Source organism: Dermacentor andersoni, chromosome 7 (genome assembly GCF_023375885.2).
Source record: "Dermacentor andersoni chromosome 7, qqDerAnde1_hic_scaffold, whole genome shotgun sequence".
Lineage (NCBI taxonomy): Eukaryota > Metazoa > Arthropoda > Arachnida > Ixodida > Ixodidae > Dermacentor > Dermacentor andersoni.
Window position 1 is genome coordinate 13,421,921 of NC_092820.1, and position 17,542 is coordinate 13,439,462.

The 17,542-nt window shown below is 44.2% G+C and overlaps 1 protein-coding gene across 2 annotated transcripts in view; it reads left to right on the forward strand.

The window, feature by feature from the left end:
• The window catches only part of d4 (double PHD fingers d4), a 196,824-nt gene that overhangs the window by 166,779 nt on the left and 12,503 nt on the right, over positions 1-17,542 (forward strand). For both annotated transcript variants that reach the window (XM_050182386.2, XM_055073203.1), the window contains one exon: positions 15,760-15,841. In XM_050182386.2, the coding sequence (XP_050038343.1) occupies positions 15,760-15,841 (82 nt within the window). The remainder of the gene's footprint in view (positions 1-15,759; positions 15,842-17,542) is intronic.

Here is a 17,542-nt window from a genome sequence, read left to right on the forward strand (position 1 = left end):
CGCTACGGCTTTTCTGCGCAAAACGCAAACGCGCGGCCAGAAACAGAGCCAAGAGAGAGCCGACAGCAGAGCGAAAGCGGGAGTATGGTGGCTAGCGGAAGAAGAAATGCGCGACCATAAGCTGGTACTTCATTCTATAACGCAAACTTCGACGCTTGTCGCAATGGACCCTGACCACGACAGATTGGCTCGCGATGCTGGGCTCAACTTCAGCGATTTGAGCACTGACGAGCGCGGCCTGCTGCTGAGGGCTCGCGCTGCCGGCGTCGTTGCGTACTACGACGGCGGCCTCGACACCGGCTCTCTGGAGCGGGAAAGCAACGAGGGCTTCCCACGACATCACATGGACGTGGTATTCTCGCTGCTTGTTCCAAATGAAAGTTTCGCGAGCCAGCAGAACCCGCACAGCACGACGCGATAACGAAACTACTGAAACTCCAAAGCGTGCGCGGCGCAGAGTTGAGCGCGCACAGTCCAGCAAAAACGAAACCTTTCGACCACCCATACTACTGAAGGGTAACGTCAAAATGTTTTTTTTTAGAATCGAATAGACCTAGACAAGTAGCATTTTCTTCCGTCTTATAATCGAATGAAATGATATTTTTTAATACGAGTAGTTGAGTATTAGTAACACAAATTATGAGGAGTGCTTTCGTCATCGGGCTAGTACCGGAATGTCGCTGGGGGGTCTCAAATCGTGTCATGCATTTACCTCAATTTCTCGGTTACTAAGGCTCTGTTCGCGATTATATTGACGCCTTAGACGTTCTAGAACATTGCTCTACCACTTTAACTTGACTTTCTGGTAACCTTTAGTGTCCCTTTAAGAAAACTAACCACACATTCTGAACTATTGACAACAAAGCGATCCGCAACATTAAAGACCAACTGCAACGAAATTATGAACCACGTAAAAAGCCCTGTTTCAGATCATTTAGACATACAATAGCGTTTGTGGAAAATTTGACACATTAAATGCAAAGGGCGGGTTCACAAAACGCTCACAAAAATATGTTTTTCATACCTAAACTGAAAAAAAAAAAAGAACGGCACCATTACCAGTCGCTACATACTTTGGAGACTGTAGAGAACCAGAGCCCGAGTCATCTGCTTCCATTGCTTGTATACCCTGTCTGTCTATAAGTGAACAGGTTCCGCATGACTGCTAGCCACAGAGTTAGTATACTTTGCTAGTTGCTTTGTGCACTGTGCCAACGCTGTTGCACGCCCGCAATGTTCTCTTAATGCTAAGTATTCTCCAAGTTGAGCTGGTTTTATCTATCTATGTTTATCTACGTTCAACAGCACTGCTTCGATGCGTTCTGCCTCCGCTCGAAGAAGAGTGCATTGGGGTGGCCATGCTAAAGGCACAGTCCAGCTTAATGCGGATGTGATCTACGCGTGGTGCAGTTTCGCTACATCAGCAACAATTGGATGCTCTACAGTCTAGTGTGGCTGGCATGGGAATAGAACGTGCCCTGTCGCACGCCGGAGCTGCTGGAACAGGGTGCATCGCGCGCCAGCTTAGCTGACCAGCAGCCTGCTGGTTTGCATACAGTTCAAGTTCACTGATCCGAGAGTGTTGAGTTTGCACTTTCTACAAACAACAAAGTGCTCGCTTGCCACGCACTTCTGCACTTGTGCTGCAGCAACAACTGATCGCCACGCTGCTGCAGGTCACGTTTAATGCTCAAAGTAAAATTTTAGTGATGTTAGGATCTCCGGCACGATGTATCCGACTTGACCGGTCACTGCCCGGCACACTGGAAACGCTGGACTCGCCGACCGATGAGACAACTACCGCCATCTGTAGTTAAGGATGATAACTAGCTGAGGCTCGACACAGCCGGGCTAGAGGGGCTTGGTGCCAAGTGCACGTAAACTCACAGCCAGAGAGGCCGGACTGTGGCAGTTATAAAGCTTCGGTCATTTCGTTCTGGCATCATTGCATTTCTGTATGGCTTGCCGCCGCCTTTACACCATGGCTGCTGTGTCGCGTTCCTTTGTGACAAATTCAGAATGTGGTCCCTGCTCATTTCTGGTGCTGTGTCAGAAAGGATTTCATTCATCTACTTTGATGTGCGATGTACACACGTGCAAAATCTCTTGAAGATGATGCACTACTGGAAATGATAGCTCGAGAATGTTGCCCCTTAATACAACTTACATTTGGTTTTCCTGTGCCATCGTGGCTTATAGTACTTATAATCACCCAGAGAAAGCGTTTGCCAAGCAGATCTTGATTGGTAAGTGACTGTGCTGTTGAAATATAACTTGCGCAGCTTTGTCCGCTACAGTTTACATGCTTTGTGCACATTGGCTGGTCCACGCCGCACTTGCCTGTTGCTCCGTGGTGCATGTTTGCGCTCTGAAAGCTGAGACAGGAAAGATGTGTTTGGCCTTCCTCTACTCAGCGTTGTGTACAGCACAGCCATGATGAAGAAATTGCGGCCACTGACCAAGTCAAGGTGAAAAAACACACAGAGACGTTTCGGGACCCGTACGGGTTCCTTGGTCACACTAAAAGCGGGCAAGAGCCGCGAGTCGTTTTTATGGCAGAATGTGACGTAGGGAACGGGTGTAGTTAGCGGGAAGATTGCCATCAGTCCTGTTGATAGTGTTGTCAGTAGTTTGAATAAATAAAGATTCTAACAAGAGTCGCGTCATCGAATTCTTTTCCTTAGCTATTATAGCAGCGTTTTCCCAATCGATGCGGTGACTGTGATTATCGGCGTGTTCGGCAAGGGCGTTCGAGACTTTTTTCTTGTTGGACACGTCCCTTTGGTGCTCTTTTAGTCTTCTCGTGAATTTGCCGGTTTCACCGTTGTAGCTGCAGCTGCAGTCTGCGCATGGTACCTTGTATATGACACCGGGATAATTCTTGCTTTCAAGCCGATCCTTTACGTTAACAAGCTGATTTCTCAGCTTGTTGGATGGCATGTGGGCAATTCTGAGATCGTATGTTGAGAATACGCGGCTAAGAGCTTCGCTGAGGCCAGGAACATATGGGACGCCAGCGCGTTTCATGAGCGACTTGCCTTGAGACGGCTTTCTACACCCGTTCCCTACGTCACATTCTGCCATAAAAACGACTCGCGGCTCTTGCCCGCTTTTAGTGTGACCAAGGAACCCGTACGGGTCCCGAAACGTCTCTGTGTGTTTTTTCACCTTGACTTGGTCAGTGGCCGCAATTTCTTCATCATCATGTTACCTGACCAGACGAACTTTCGTCGAACTCTTGACAGCACAGCCATGGCTCGTGCTCGAGTACGTATTCGAGCACCCGACGGCCACGCAACACATCGGCATTGTTGCAACAGCTCAAATCACAAGCGCAACAGGGAGAACACATGCCGAGAGACACGCCCGTCAACTTTCAAATGACAAGCGAGCAATGCGCCTGGCTGCCTAGGTGCAACGTGGCGCAACTGAGAGATCAACAGTTGCGTACGGTTCTTCAGTATGCACCATATCCGCATCACTATGCTTTGCCCCCAGGTGCATGCGTCGTCTGCATTAGTGCTATTTAATGGCTACTAATAACAAAATTAGGCGAGTACCAGCCCTGCGGCTTTGCCAGGATTACTTTGAGAGTATACGCTAGGCATCTATAGTCAGCTTAGCCCACATGAAATTTAGTTAGAGCTGGCCATTGAGTGGCTCTAGCTGTGTCTGTAGGTAACCTGCAAATTCACTTTGCCAAGTTACTCGTTCCAAAGTTATGGCCCTCAATGGAAAATCCTACTTATGGGCGTTAACTGGGGATGTGTGAATGCTGGAATATCACTGAATTGTATTGAATAGTGAATGTCCAAATAATTCTATTTGCAAATCAAATATCTACTATTTGGTTTTTCAAATATTAGAGACATTCAGTGTGGCGACCTGCGCAGTGTCACATGTTGAGCGTGTCGTGGACCGCCTTGTGCATTTCACTTCATTTTCGGCACAAAAGGAGGGCTGAGAGAGCTGTGGAGCCCCGACTGACGCGGACTTTGTCACTGCTAGCATTCTTCGATGTTGGCCCAGTGCGGGGATTACGCACAACAGCACCACCTGGGCCGGGGCCCCTTCTATCGGTACAATGTTACTTTAGGTAAGGGTGACGAGACTGATGGAAATGATATACTGACTAGCCCCCAGTAGGCAGGCCGATCGTGTTGTATGCGTTGCACCGAATTTCACGCTGTGCTTCAACTGCCCTAGATGAGCCACCTGTACGAACATATTGGAGAGTGTGTCTGGTATTCTGGTGAACTCAAGCGTACTGGGCATTTTACTGGATGAGCAGACGTGAAAACATAAATGGGGTGCAGCCACCTGGTGGTGCACAGTTAAACTAGACAAACCCAGTTAATATTGCAGTAATCAAGTGTACTTTACTTCAGCAATGGTGTAATCGCTCCCAAAAATTTACACCAGAATGAAAGTAAAATGCACTTCGTTACTACAGTATTAGCTGTGTTTGTCTAGTTGAGCTCAGTGCCACCATTTGGCTGCACCATGCAGGCCGTTCATGGCTGCACTTCTGCTCATCTAGTGAGATGCCCAGTCCACTTGTGTTTAGTGGAATACCGGACACACTAAAGTTTTCTATTAGCAGCAAGCATTCCATGACAACTGGCAGCCCGTTACCACATTGGCCTAAAGCATTGCATCATCAGGCGTGGGCAACCAAAGATACGGTTTGGTGCCAAATCAACGCAGATCTGTTCACTGCAGCCGAGTGCATGGGATGGCAACAAAGTTGTTTACAGCCACCATCTTTGCGATGCACCCTGTGGCGGCCTCTTGTTCCCAATACCATTCGTAGGTGCAGATCGGTCTCTTTTTGTAGTTTTGAGCAACCCCTCACAAAGCTAGCTTTGTATGCATTTGTGCAGACAGTGGATAAACAAAGGGGGGGAAGAAGGGGGGGGGGGATGTCGTGCAAACTTGCCATGACCCTCCAGATTTTTAATCTTTGACAGGTGGCAAATCATGCCAAACCTGGCAATGAAATGGAATGGTCTGTGCCTGTTGCTTACTGTCAGTGCCGGCTATGTGCAGAAATGTGATCAAGTCGTGATGCACAGTCTTTTCGTCTGTAATGTGCAGATTGACCTTATGATAATCTACCTGCGTTAAAGTTGGGATAGCCATTCTGTTATTTGGAGAAAAAACTGGAAAGCAATAATTTCTATGCAATGAATAGAAGGTTGCCGCAAAACACTTGTCCACTATTAAACTGAGAAACTCGTTGGTATTCATCACAACAGAATGTCACTAATTCATTAGTTTCAAAGGGAAAAAAAGCACTTGATTCTATTCAACATACATTTATTGATGAAAGAGAATTTCCAGCTGTAATCAGTGCTAGCATACTAATTTGGTGTTGCCATAATTAAGAGTGGATCGTACTGTATATCTTGATTTCTCTGTACCCATGTTACTGACAGCTTGCTACATGCAATGCTAGGAGACTCCCGAGCATGTGCAGCATTGTAATTTGTGGCCCAAAATTTGCAAGCATTATGAAATTTTGTGAAGAATTTTCTGATATTTGGTATTTGATTCAATATACTGCTTTCTTGATTTGATTCAGCATTTGATTCTAAATGAACTATTTGGCATTCGCACACCTCTAGTTTTAACTAAGAAAGGAAAATGCCTGTAACTTTGAACATTTTGCCTTAACTTCAGACATCAGACGAACTAGATTCTTGTCTTGTAGTATTGCAAGGGCCATCCTGTTTAACTTTCAATGCCTTTACTTCAATCTGGTTGAAAATTTTCGATACTTCATCTTGAGACTTGTTGCAAAAATTCCTTCTGGCATCTACACAAACACTCCATCCTTATCAGAAACATCCAACCGATGACACTTCTCTGTCGGGTAGCCCACAACAAAATTTACAACAGAATAAACATTGAGTTAAGAGCGAGTGCTGGTTTTGTCAGTGTCAATTCTTTGTCCTCGTCTGTGTTACTGGTGCTGTTTGTCAAGAATGGCGTGCAGCTTTCGAGGCCCCCTATAATTTTGCCGCTGTCTAGGAGCCAATTTGACAGTTTGCAGCTACGTGCCATTAGGCTCACGATGACGAGTTACTCCTTTGCTCGGGGACGCAGTTAACCCATTCTGCCCATTCTGTCACTGCTCCAGGGTGGTGGTTATCAAACCACACGATGGAGAGATAAGAAAGGAGCAGTGAACAGGGAATTGCTATTGGCTCTGAGAAGATGCTTTGCTCAGGAACCATGGAGAAAGTGGACATTGTGTATCTCCATGATTATTAGGTGCTTTTAGAAAACTTCTACGGACATGTATTTACTGAAAGGCACAATGCTCTCTGCATTGTGCTGTCCATTTTTGAGTAAAGGTGTTGCAGAGCTCCCTTTAAGATGTCCATTTGAAGAAGGGCCATTTCCTACCCTTGATGTAAATAGGGGATATGTAAAGTACTGTAAGTAGGCTTTGCCATCATACCAAGTTGACCTACACAAGATGGCCGATCTTCTGCTTTCTTGAGGGCAGAAAGCGTGGATGCAAGAGATGATTGCAAGCATAGTGGCTGCTGCTTTATTTCTACCATGGATGGATGGATGTTATGAGCATCCCCTTTGGAACGGGGCAGTGTGTTGCACCACCAAGCTCTTGCTATTATACTGCCTAGTGTGCTACCCAGGTTAAAAAGAAAAAAAAAAAACGCAAGGAATTGCCATAACCAAATTTTCTGACCCCCTATTGTGAACCTTGTTTTTGTACGTCTCAGTTTTTTGTTGTTTCCCTACTTTTCTTCCACCAATCTTCCAGTCGCCCCTTACTAATCTTCAGGGCAGTGTGAACCGTCTTGTGTAGGTGAAGCGAGGCGAGTGGAGCGATGCACTTGCAGAAGTTTGCACGTTGCCTATTGCTGTGATGGCATTGTGTGAGGAACGGCATTCCTAGTGCATGCCCCCCCTTGTCTGAAGCATGCCCCCTTGCATTGCCGTGGTCTCACATTGAAGCAAGTTGTTATGGGTTTTTCCCGCTCATTGAAAAGCAATAATCTGCATCCATTTTGTGTTCCTCTGTGATGGCACATGGGCGATTACACTTTTGGGGCTGTCTATTGGGCTGAGCTGGAAATATGCAAATTTTGTATCGCCGTCATAGAAGGCTTGCACGATGATTTTTGCTTATAAAGTGGTGTAGTACTAAATTTGTCTGTCCAAAAGCAAAAATTTCTTGAATTGGCTGATAAAGTTTTGTAGAAAGCACATTTCCCAGTGCCCTGTGGAGGCACAGATTTCCAGATTTTAGGAGTCTCGCAATTGGCAGTGAATCACAAAGACAAGGCTGTTATAAGTTGCTCAAAAATCTCTGATTTGGTGTCAGTTGAGAGCTGTTTCATTTGGTGCTGCCACATGCCACATGACAATAAGCTTGCTGTGCAAGTGTGTGGGCTATGTTCGAAGAATAGTGCACACCCAAGGCAAACGCCAATTGCCATTTGTATCTTGTGCGCTGGAGACAATCTCTTTGAGGCCGAAAACATTTGGGGTCCCCATTCTAAAACTCTTCATTTTGAAAAAACTCAATGTGCTTTAAAAAATACAATGTTCTAGCTGTGTGTCCGAGCAGGTGTTTAAATGTAATGTCTGTGTTATTGAAGAGAGACAGTACAAATAGGCATCGCCATGATTTCCACAGACGGCATACAAAATTAAAAAAAAATATGCATTGCATATATTTGTGAGCCCTCCAGAAATTTGGTAAAAAGAATGTTTAAATTTAACTGAAAATGTACCTGTTAGCTAAATATACAATTCGACAGCTGAAAAAGTCCCAAAACTGCTATACAGTTGCCAGCCATTCTTTTTCTTGACAGACGGGGCTGCAAAAAATTTGAGAATAATTGGGAAGCCCAAAAAAACAAAATAATTTCATCAGTAAAATTGCTTTTCTTGTTTTTTATAACACAGCATCATGGCAAATTCGTTTACAGAATCTTGCGTTATGTTATGTGTGTTTGAAATATCAATCAATCAATCAATTATTTCAGTATCAAAGACACTTGGTGGGTACAGACAAAAAGCCATTCATCAGGCTTGACGAGGTCTGCACCCCCGAATTCTGGCAGACAAGGCGCATAACAAATACAGCACGCCAACATAAATAAACCGAACAGTGTACAGAAGTCAGGCATGTATTTTTTTTTTACGGTCTTGAATCGGCTGCTATTGTCATAAATACTAGTAAAAGAAGCATAACAACAAATCATTGTGTAAAAACAAATAACAATATAAGAAAGAAATACGCTTGAACACACGACAAGATCACATGAGTACATGAATACTGTGTGAGATTACACATTCTATTGTGAAAGCAAGAAGCACCGATAAATAGAATGTCACAGCAAAGCAAATAAGACAATTAGGTGTGGCATTGTGTTATATTTGGAGCTCTGGATTATTAAGCAGCGCAGGTATCTGGTATTTTAACATCTGAGTGCCGTACTTTGTACGTGTTCTAGGCACCTTCCAAAGCTCACGCATTCTCAATGTACGGGCATGCTCAAGCCGGCATAGTCCAGACAATTCAGTAAGAAATGAATTTCACTTCCGATTTATAGCGTTTACTTAACATTATACGGTAAACCTCATATTCTGGTAATAGATTTAGGGCCTTAAAGATTGGTTTCGTGTGTGTGTCGTATGCAGCATTAACGATGTTGCAAAGGGCTTTCTTTTGAAGTTTATGTAGTTTCTGGGTGTTTGTTTGTGTTGTCATGCCCCAGACTAAATAGCAGTACGATAATTTCGACGAAAACAGGGATTTGTAAATTAACAATTTTATATTCTGAGGCAAGATGTGGCGATATTTGCACAAAACCCCTACAGTTTTTGAAAGTTTATTTAATGTTTCATTTACTTGAACTGTCCACGTCATGTGTTCTTCTAAAACGACGCCAAGACTTTTAGCTTCGCGCGATGTTGGTATATTTGATGACCCAATTTTTAGACTGCTGGTTATATTGAGTGCTTTGTGCTGAGGGCGAAATAAAACTGCTTTCGTCTTTGCAGCATTTAAGTTTAATGAGTTAGCAACACTCCAAGCGTGAAGTTTATTTAACACCACATTTCCTTTTTCTATGAGGCTAGACGGGTCACACCCTGTTAGTTTCATGATGGTTGGGGCAGTGCGTGCATTTTTCTTGCACCCATGACATTAGCCCAAAGCATGTCTTCACAAAGTGTAGATATTGGATGTGCCATTTTAACTCCACAACACTGTCAGTTTAGGCCGTCTCACAAGTTCAGTTTCAAGCTTTATGTCCACACACAAGCTTACATCGTTTTTGTCCTGTGTGGGCATGTACAAACGAGTTGCACCAGCTGATTGCCCACAAACCCAAACTACACTTCAGATGCATTGTCATCAGCCCAGCCCATGCGGGTTATCTCTTGCTCAATTCAACCGTACACTCCAATGTACGTGTACGAATGTATCAAGAGCGAGCTGGTATCTGTTGTTTCACTGTTGTGATACCAGAGCTTAGTCTACTCTAAACGTCGAACAATTAAAATTAGCAAGCTTCTTAAGGCTATCTTGATGCAGTAAACAAAAAAATAACAAGAAAGAAGATGGTGAATGAATAGAAGAGCGACTTGCAGCTTACTTTTCATTAGGAAAGACACACACACACACACACATCCACATATGCACATGCGCACACATGCGCAAGACGAATACAGCTGCTAAAGTGAAAAGTGGACACATGTTATCAGTTTACTGAATCAAGCACTACAATAAAGCCATAAGAAAGGCAGCACGCGCTACATGAAATGGAATGTAAAAAAACACAAGGACAGTGTCACTTGTTGTCAACATTTGTAATCTCAGCTGTGTTTAAGTTCGTCAAGGGCTAACTTACACACGTCTCTCATGATTTATGTATAAGTTAAGTTCATGTCATTCCTAATAAAATGCATTGTTAAGTGACATGTGTGTCTCCATTCTTCCGCTTCTGCTCTAATTTCCTTGCATACGTGGCACCCGAATAAACTCTCACTTGCGAGTCATCTCTTTTGTGTTTTTCTGCCTTCCTTTCGTGACATTTTTCTTAGCACCTGGTGGCCTGACCTTATCCAACTAGCCCAAATGGCTGCCTTCCAGTGAAATGCTTCCCATCATCAGTGAAGCATTAACTTTACCACTTATCGTCATTGTGCGGTGGTCCGCTTTTTGCTTGTTTTGTCAGCAACTTCACCACCTTACATGCCAAATCAGCCACTCGTGCCAAGATCTCCTCTTCACTGTTAGCAGAACCATTGGCTTTCTAGGAAAACTGACTCTTTTTTTATGCCTTGTTAGCATTTGAGATAATTTGATCCATAAAATAGTGAACTTAGTGTATTATTTTGCAGTAATAAAACATTTGCTTAGCCAAATTTTCTTGTGGCCTGGACTGGAGTGCTCATTGTATCATTAAATCATGGTGGAAACGAAGGTGCAGTCCAAGAAGTCATTACCCACATTGGTTGTGAAAGGTAGCATCGTAATCAGAGCTGAAAATTTGTTTTTTTAGTGTTCTAATTTAACATTTTAAGGTATTCAGTTGCATCTTAGAAGTATGTGCAATCATAGCGCATTCAGCACGTTTCATTGAAGTGCAATGAACTGATTAAATCCTTTGGACGAATATTGCTTGTTTTCTGCTACTTTCGAAGAAACCGTGTGATTAATGTATTCACATTGGCATGACCATGACTAGTAACATGAACGGCGGACTATGTTCACAGCTGTGATGCTCACTACAATGTGTATGCTGATCTTTCCCACTAAATCATGCAACATGCCGTACGACATCCGAAATTTTGTTACATAGTGCAGCAGTGTTTAATTTTGGAAGGTGTGAAATTAGGCAACTGTGTTTCTCCGAATATAGTCTAATGGTGGGGCATATCTCGAACTGGACATGGCATGTGGGGTTTGCACGTCATGCACTGCTGTTTGTGACTGCTGAATTGACGCTAACACTGCTCTTGTATGGCTTGATACTTGTGATGAATTTGGCCTGCATTAGAGTGCATGCATATATCTGTTCACGTTGGTGCAGCAGCAGGGAAGACTTGGTGTCTACACACGACAAACTGTAGGTGGTGCAAATAACAATGCGTGATGCAAATGCATTTTTTTTTTATGAAAGGTGTCTTGAACATCTCTTGCAAGTGCCATCTGGTCATAAAAAACAAACATCTGGTGCATTTGTGCAACCCACAGTCTGAATCTATATCAACTCACTCAGCTGTTCTGCAGACAGCAAGGGTAGCGGTGGCAAACAAGGGAAGGGAGCACCCATTTTAGTCATGTGCTTGCACATTGCAGAGAACTGCATTGATTTTCTACTTGTGGTCGGATGCATGCGATACGTGGCCACAAAACTATCGAGGAGCAAAGAGGATGCACTTTTTTGTTCGGTCAGCTCGGCAGCAAAGCGAGGGCTGCGTTCCACTGCCAGCACGCATGCTGCACACAGGCGTGCCAGCGTTCCCGCTCGGTGCTTTTGTGCAGCATGTTAGGGTGCATGGTTCTCAGTGAAGTGGAGTTTAAAAATACAGAGTTATAACTTTATTATCACTCCAGAATTGTGCTCTCCAAGCAGGGCCAGGAGTTTGCGATCACCTCCGCAATTCTTGCCATCAGGGCTGTAGACGTGTACACCGTGTGCCAGAGCATGGTCTTTATGTAAATGCTAGTCCCACTGGCCTTGTGCACAACCAAAGACAGTGCTGTGACTGGTGCAACACGCTTTTGGTATCTGCTATGACCTGGTTGTGGAATAGTTGCATTTTCATTTTGTTGACTCCCACTCTTCAGTGTGCCGGCACCTAGCAGGGTGTTTTCACATCGATTAACTCCCTCGAGTATTTTTTCTTTTTTGTCAGTGTTAAACTTGTGGAAATCTGTATTATTAGGCTAACATATGTTGGATTTTCTGTGTGCTTTCTATAAAACAACAGCTTGTAGTTTCGGACAGGTACAATGCTGCAAAAATGTCCGATAACAAGAAGTCTGAAAAAACTAATTGCTACAGTAAAGCCAGTGTTGTTGTTCTTTTGAGTGCCAGCACATAAGTGGGGAATTGTTTACAGCCTTTGCTCAGTGCTGCACACCAGTAAAGTAAAATTGACCTAAAAGTTTGTTATAACCGAGTCCATGGGAGCATTTTGTGTTCACACTTCATGCAGCCCGATGTGTATTGTGGGTAGCCGTTGAGCGTCGACACTGCACACGTGGCGTTGCCTTTGCAACAGTTTCACATTAGGCTGTGCTGCACAGCATCAAGGGGGAGCTTCATCGGCTTTGTGCCCACACGCGAGCTTATGCCGTTCAGTCTAGTAAACATGCACATGAACTTCGTAAGCTTGCGGCTCGCCGCACCTGCCGTCTATGCCTAACCGGCACCACTTCGCTGGTGCAGTGATGGTGCCATCGTCGGCAGGACTGATGCCATCTAGCCGCGGCTTGTGGAAATTATACTTGAAGCTATAAATGAAAACTTTTTTTCAAGATCTTCGTCTTCCAAAGTGCAGGCGTACGGTGTACACTTTCTAAACAGAATTTCTAGTACACAGTGTGCACACCACCATGAACCGAGCACCACAAACATGTTCATGCCACATTTGTGTAGCTGTAAAAGGTTAGTGAAAGTTTTAACTCCGAATGCATGTCCCAGCTAACATGCACCAGTTTCTAAGAAAAAAGCAACACCTTCTAGACAGACAAAAACAACTGTCTGTTAGCATCTCCTTGAAGAAGGTCTCCAGTATTTTTTTTCCTTAATTACTAGTGATTAACTAATTTGTTATTTATTTACAACTCACTATGTCTATGGGAGATTTCTAGACCAGGCATTTGAGAACACCAGTTTCTATTTGCAGTGTGCTGTCTTTAGTGCAGCTGTTTTTCTCTTAATTTTTGAAAGGAAGACTGCTAAGTTTAAAAATAAATCTCCTCCTAATTGCGAGTGGCAGTAGTGCTGCTCTCAGACACTATGCAAATGAACTGATTATGCGTGTGTGAGTCTTGCCTAAATATGGCATGCCACCTTTCTCCTAGATGTCCACTATACCTGCAATGCTCTACGAGTTGGCCTGGCATTGCAAATGAAGAGCTTGTGCTGTGCTTCTTAAAAGCTTGGCTTTTGCAGAGTGCTTGCCATTGTCACCGTCCTGTGCTTGGGCTAGATGCCAGGCCCACTGCTAGTAGGAATCCCATGCTTGACTGCTGCTGAACCCTGCACATTCAAGGAAACTAACACTCATGTCATGCAGCAAATTTTGTTTGCCCACCCCCTCATGTAATACATTTCATCGGAGCATTTTAGGTACCATAAATAAGAAATAACAATATACAGTGAAGCCTCTATGTGAACAAAATTGAAGGGCAAGCCAACGTTCCATTCATTACTTTGTTATAACCATTGTTCATCCTTAAGGCCAACATTGCTTGTTGGAGGGGGCCAGTTAGCACTGGGTATTCTGAAGCCGATGCGAAAGCCTCGAGAACAGCAAGGGATAGTTTTTTTTGCCAAATCTTCATCAGTTCAGATGACAGCATTCTCCAATGTAGCTGTCAACACAGGTCCATCTTTGCCGTGATTGGGGGTGCAGAAATACTGTTGTAACAGATCTTATTAATTCACAAAATTGCAGGCTTGCAACACTCTGCTGCAATGTTCACAAAGCACTGGTGAGCTGAGCAGACTCTGAGAATGGAATAGCAGAGGTCGTATTTTGTGATGATTCATTTTTCGTGTCGTTCACCGTACTGAGTGGCTGATCCTGGCGATAATGACCTTGCAGCTTCCTCTGAGGCAGTGATGCAGACATAGTGGGTAGCAGTGCAAAAAGTGAGTGGGCAGAGTGCTGCTACTTCCATCATGTCAACACACAAACTAGCCCGTCAAGGCCCACTGATGAGGAGTGAATGAAAAATGAAGCACATCGTTGTAAAACACATTATGTAAAAGAACCCTTCACTGCACATGCATAGCAGTTTCAGGGCGCCTACTATTATGGAAAACCTCGAATATTCAGGGAACTTGTCAATTCTTAAAATTCAGCTAAAAGGCTTTGAGCTTTCACTCTGTTTGCTCTGAATCGGGGAAATTAGTACCTACAGTGGCCAGAAGAAAAGAACGCAAGTTTTTTGCTTAACCTACACAATGTGCAAAGTAATGGTGTGTTCTGCTGATTTTGTTAGTGTGAGTTCGGCCAGATGGTTGGAATAGCATGAAACACTCGCTCCAATCAAATCTGATCGATAGTGCAGCCCACCTGATTTACAGCTTAGCGGCATAGTAACTTGGTGAGCTATAAACCACCATTTTCTTTTTCATACCTGTATTGTCATAGACTGCCAAGAAATTTTCATAAGAAGTCAGAGAAAGCTGGAAAGATCAGGGAACTTGAAAGTATTTATCTTGGTCATGGTCAGTCAGTGCAATGCACGCTAAGCATCTCGCTTGATTTGCATTTCATTCTGGTGTAATAGTGCACGATAGTGATCTTCAGTCAGTGTGCTGCAGACAGGTCTATGCACAGAGCTCAGGTGGTGCAAGTAGTGGAATGCAATGGTGAGATGGCAGAAGTAGAATTTGGGCACAGCCACCGATTTTCAGCTGGTTTTGGTGTGTTGCCAGGTAGCTTGCAGGAACCTTGTGTTGGAAAAGTTTTTAGCTGTGCCTTGTGCCACTGCATTCAGGCCTGATCAGTTCAACATGGTCAGGTCATTGTGACCCACAAAATGCTGGCTAAAGCAAATTTCCGCTTTATTAAAATTGAGCTTTAAATGCGTGAGTTTCTATGGGAACTTCAAACCAAGTTACAATTACTTCATTATACTGAATAATTTGTTATAACGCATTTTGTTGAATGAAGGTTTGCTGTTAGTGCCACCAGCCAAGAAATCATGGGGTTTTACGTGCCAAAACCACTTTCTGATTATGAGGCACGCCGTAGTGGGGGACTCCAGAAATTTCGACCACCTGGAGTTCTTTAACGTGCACCTAAATCTAAAAGTACATGGGTGTTTTCGCATTTCGCCCCCATCAAAATGCGGCCGCCGTGGCCGGGATTCGATCCCGCAACCTCGTGCTCAGCAGCCCAACACCATAGCCACTGAACAACCATGGTGGTTACCACCAGCCAGTTAGTCATGAAGTGCATTAGGTATGGAACATTGAATGCATCCTTCTCCTACGCTATGAAGGGTAAGGAACAGTAAAAAGAAAAGTATGAAAGAAAGGAGAACACAAAAAAAGAAGAGAGATGGGCGCACTCGTATTGCAAGGCATGCTGGAGAGTAACATCACCAGATTCTGCAGGACACGTTGCTAACGTATATATTCTCTGTGAGTATAAACTCCACAAAGGGATGTAGATTTTCAGGTGTTTGTGTAGCAGTCTCTGTATATGCTCAGTGTTGACAAGCGCTACATCAGGTGAAGCCTAGTCATCAAAGCAGGAAGATGGCACAGTTTAAGCACAGATAGTGCTCTGTTCCTTGCATGATTTTCCCTGACTGAGGTGAATATGGGCTGGCCTTTCTGGGTTTGGCCTATTCTCGCTGTGTAAAGTTTGTTTTGGTATAGCAGTTGTGCAAAAGCAAGGGAACATGTGGTTGAGTCCCTTCATACGAGATGTGTGTCAGCAATTCCATTGCACTCTTGGAAGCAATTGGTGCTAGTCTGGCACGACGCATGTGTGGCCATTTTGTGCCTTGTGCTGCAGGATCAGCTGCTGTTTTGCGACGACTGCGACCGGGGCTACCACATGTACTGCCTGCAGCCGCCCCTGTCTGAGCCACCTGAAGGTCAGTCACCCTGTGGTGGTATTTTTCCCTTGGAGCTGATCCGTCACCACAACGCTTGCTGTAAGGGACTGATTGGTTGTGAGAGAACTGCTTTGTTAAGAGTAAAACTTCTTTGATTTCTATTTTAGCACAATTAGGTCGACAGAATTTGTCATAAGAGTTGCAATTTCCCCCCCAAAAAAACAACTATTCTGAATCTCCAGTGATGCATGTTGGGCGAGTAGTACACTATCGCTTATTGATGTTTGATGCTTATTATTTCATATTTCTTGAACAAGGTTTAAGAACTACAAGCTGAATTTTAAATTTTTATCTGGTGGTATGTTCTTTGTGCTATTGAAGTGAGTATATGTTCTAGCTCTTATTTAGAGTACTTTGAAGTTCTGGCCAGTGTTGTTCTTGTAGCCCACGTTAATTGATTCATGTGTTGAACTTTGTTTATAGGTATTGCGAAATAAGTTCTGCTGATATTATTACTGTTTTACAAACTGTAACTGTAACCCCACCTGTAACTGTAACCCCAGATTGTAACCCCTCTGTAATGCCTTCTCGGTGCTATAGGTAAAGCGTAAATAAATGAAATACAAAGTACAGTGGCAGCTTATGGCATGATAAAAAGCTGTAGTGTAGTAAGTTCTCAACGCTCTACAAACAACAATGACAGGCAAATCCCTCCTGTGGAAATGTGCAAGGTAAAGGAAATTCTTATGAAAAAAGGAATTACGCACCCGAAAGTAGCAGAAAGCTAGTTAACCAACCGGGAAAACTGGGAATTCTAAAGGATTTTGAATAGTCTGGAAATACTGAGGGAAAACTCGGGGGGTTTCTGCTTCTATCATGGAAAATGAGCAGTAATTTTATTGAAAGGGAACGAAAGTTGCGGTAATGCTGGCCCGAGTAACAGAGAGGAATCGTAACGAATCCTTTTTGACATCGTGTCGTCCGCTGGAGGAGTTGCCAGTGTACCGTCAACGACCCACTTTCTGGACGCCCGATAGTTTGGACGGCTTCGCGGCACCACCACGTCCCCGATAGGGTCAATGTATAAGAACGTCTGAAATTTCGGACGCGAGAACCCTTCGCTGTCCGATTTTCCGGACTTCTTGCCGTGACCACCAAGCCACCATCACCGCCGCCATTTTGATTACCTCGCAGCCTCGAACCGGCGCTCTCACACGCGGATCTGCTGGCAGCCGTAGCCACCACCGCGGCAACGCCAGGCCTAGCTGTCTTGACCTTCGCTATTAAGCTTCTTGCCGTTCTGTGCCGTGTTTTTCATTGAAAGAATTCGCCGCTGTCAGCAATGGCACCGACTCCGCCTTCGTGGCCCTCACGAGTTGCTTCGAAGCCCGGAAAGCACGGCGCGTTGCTTATAGCTGGGTCTTGAAAGTTAGCTTTGCCTCAGTACAGGAATGTTACGTGGTGAAGCATACGCAAAAGTGTTGCGGTGAAGCATAACAAGAGTGGGAAGGGGCAATTGTCATAGGACACAGTATGCATTCCTTAATTATACATGCGTGCATCCGCCACCTCCTGTCACATTATGAGTACCGATATGCCTAATAAGTGTACTGACAGGCCTTCAGAGCTTTTGCGAGTGTGCCTGTAGCAATTTGAGCCCTTAACCCTGCAAAGCTTGAACACCATTCCACGTAAAATAAAATTGAAACAACTTGCTCACACGTATTTCTCGCCATGGAG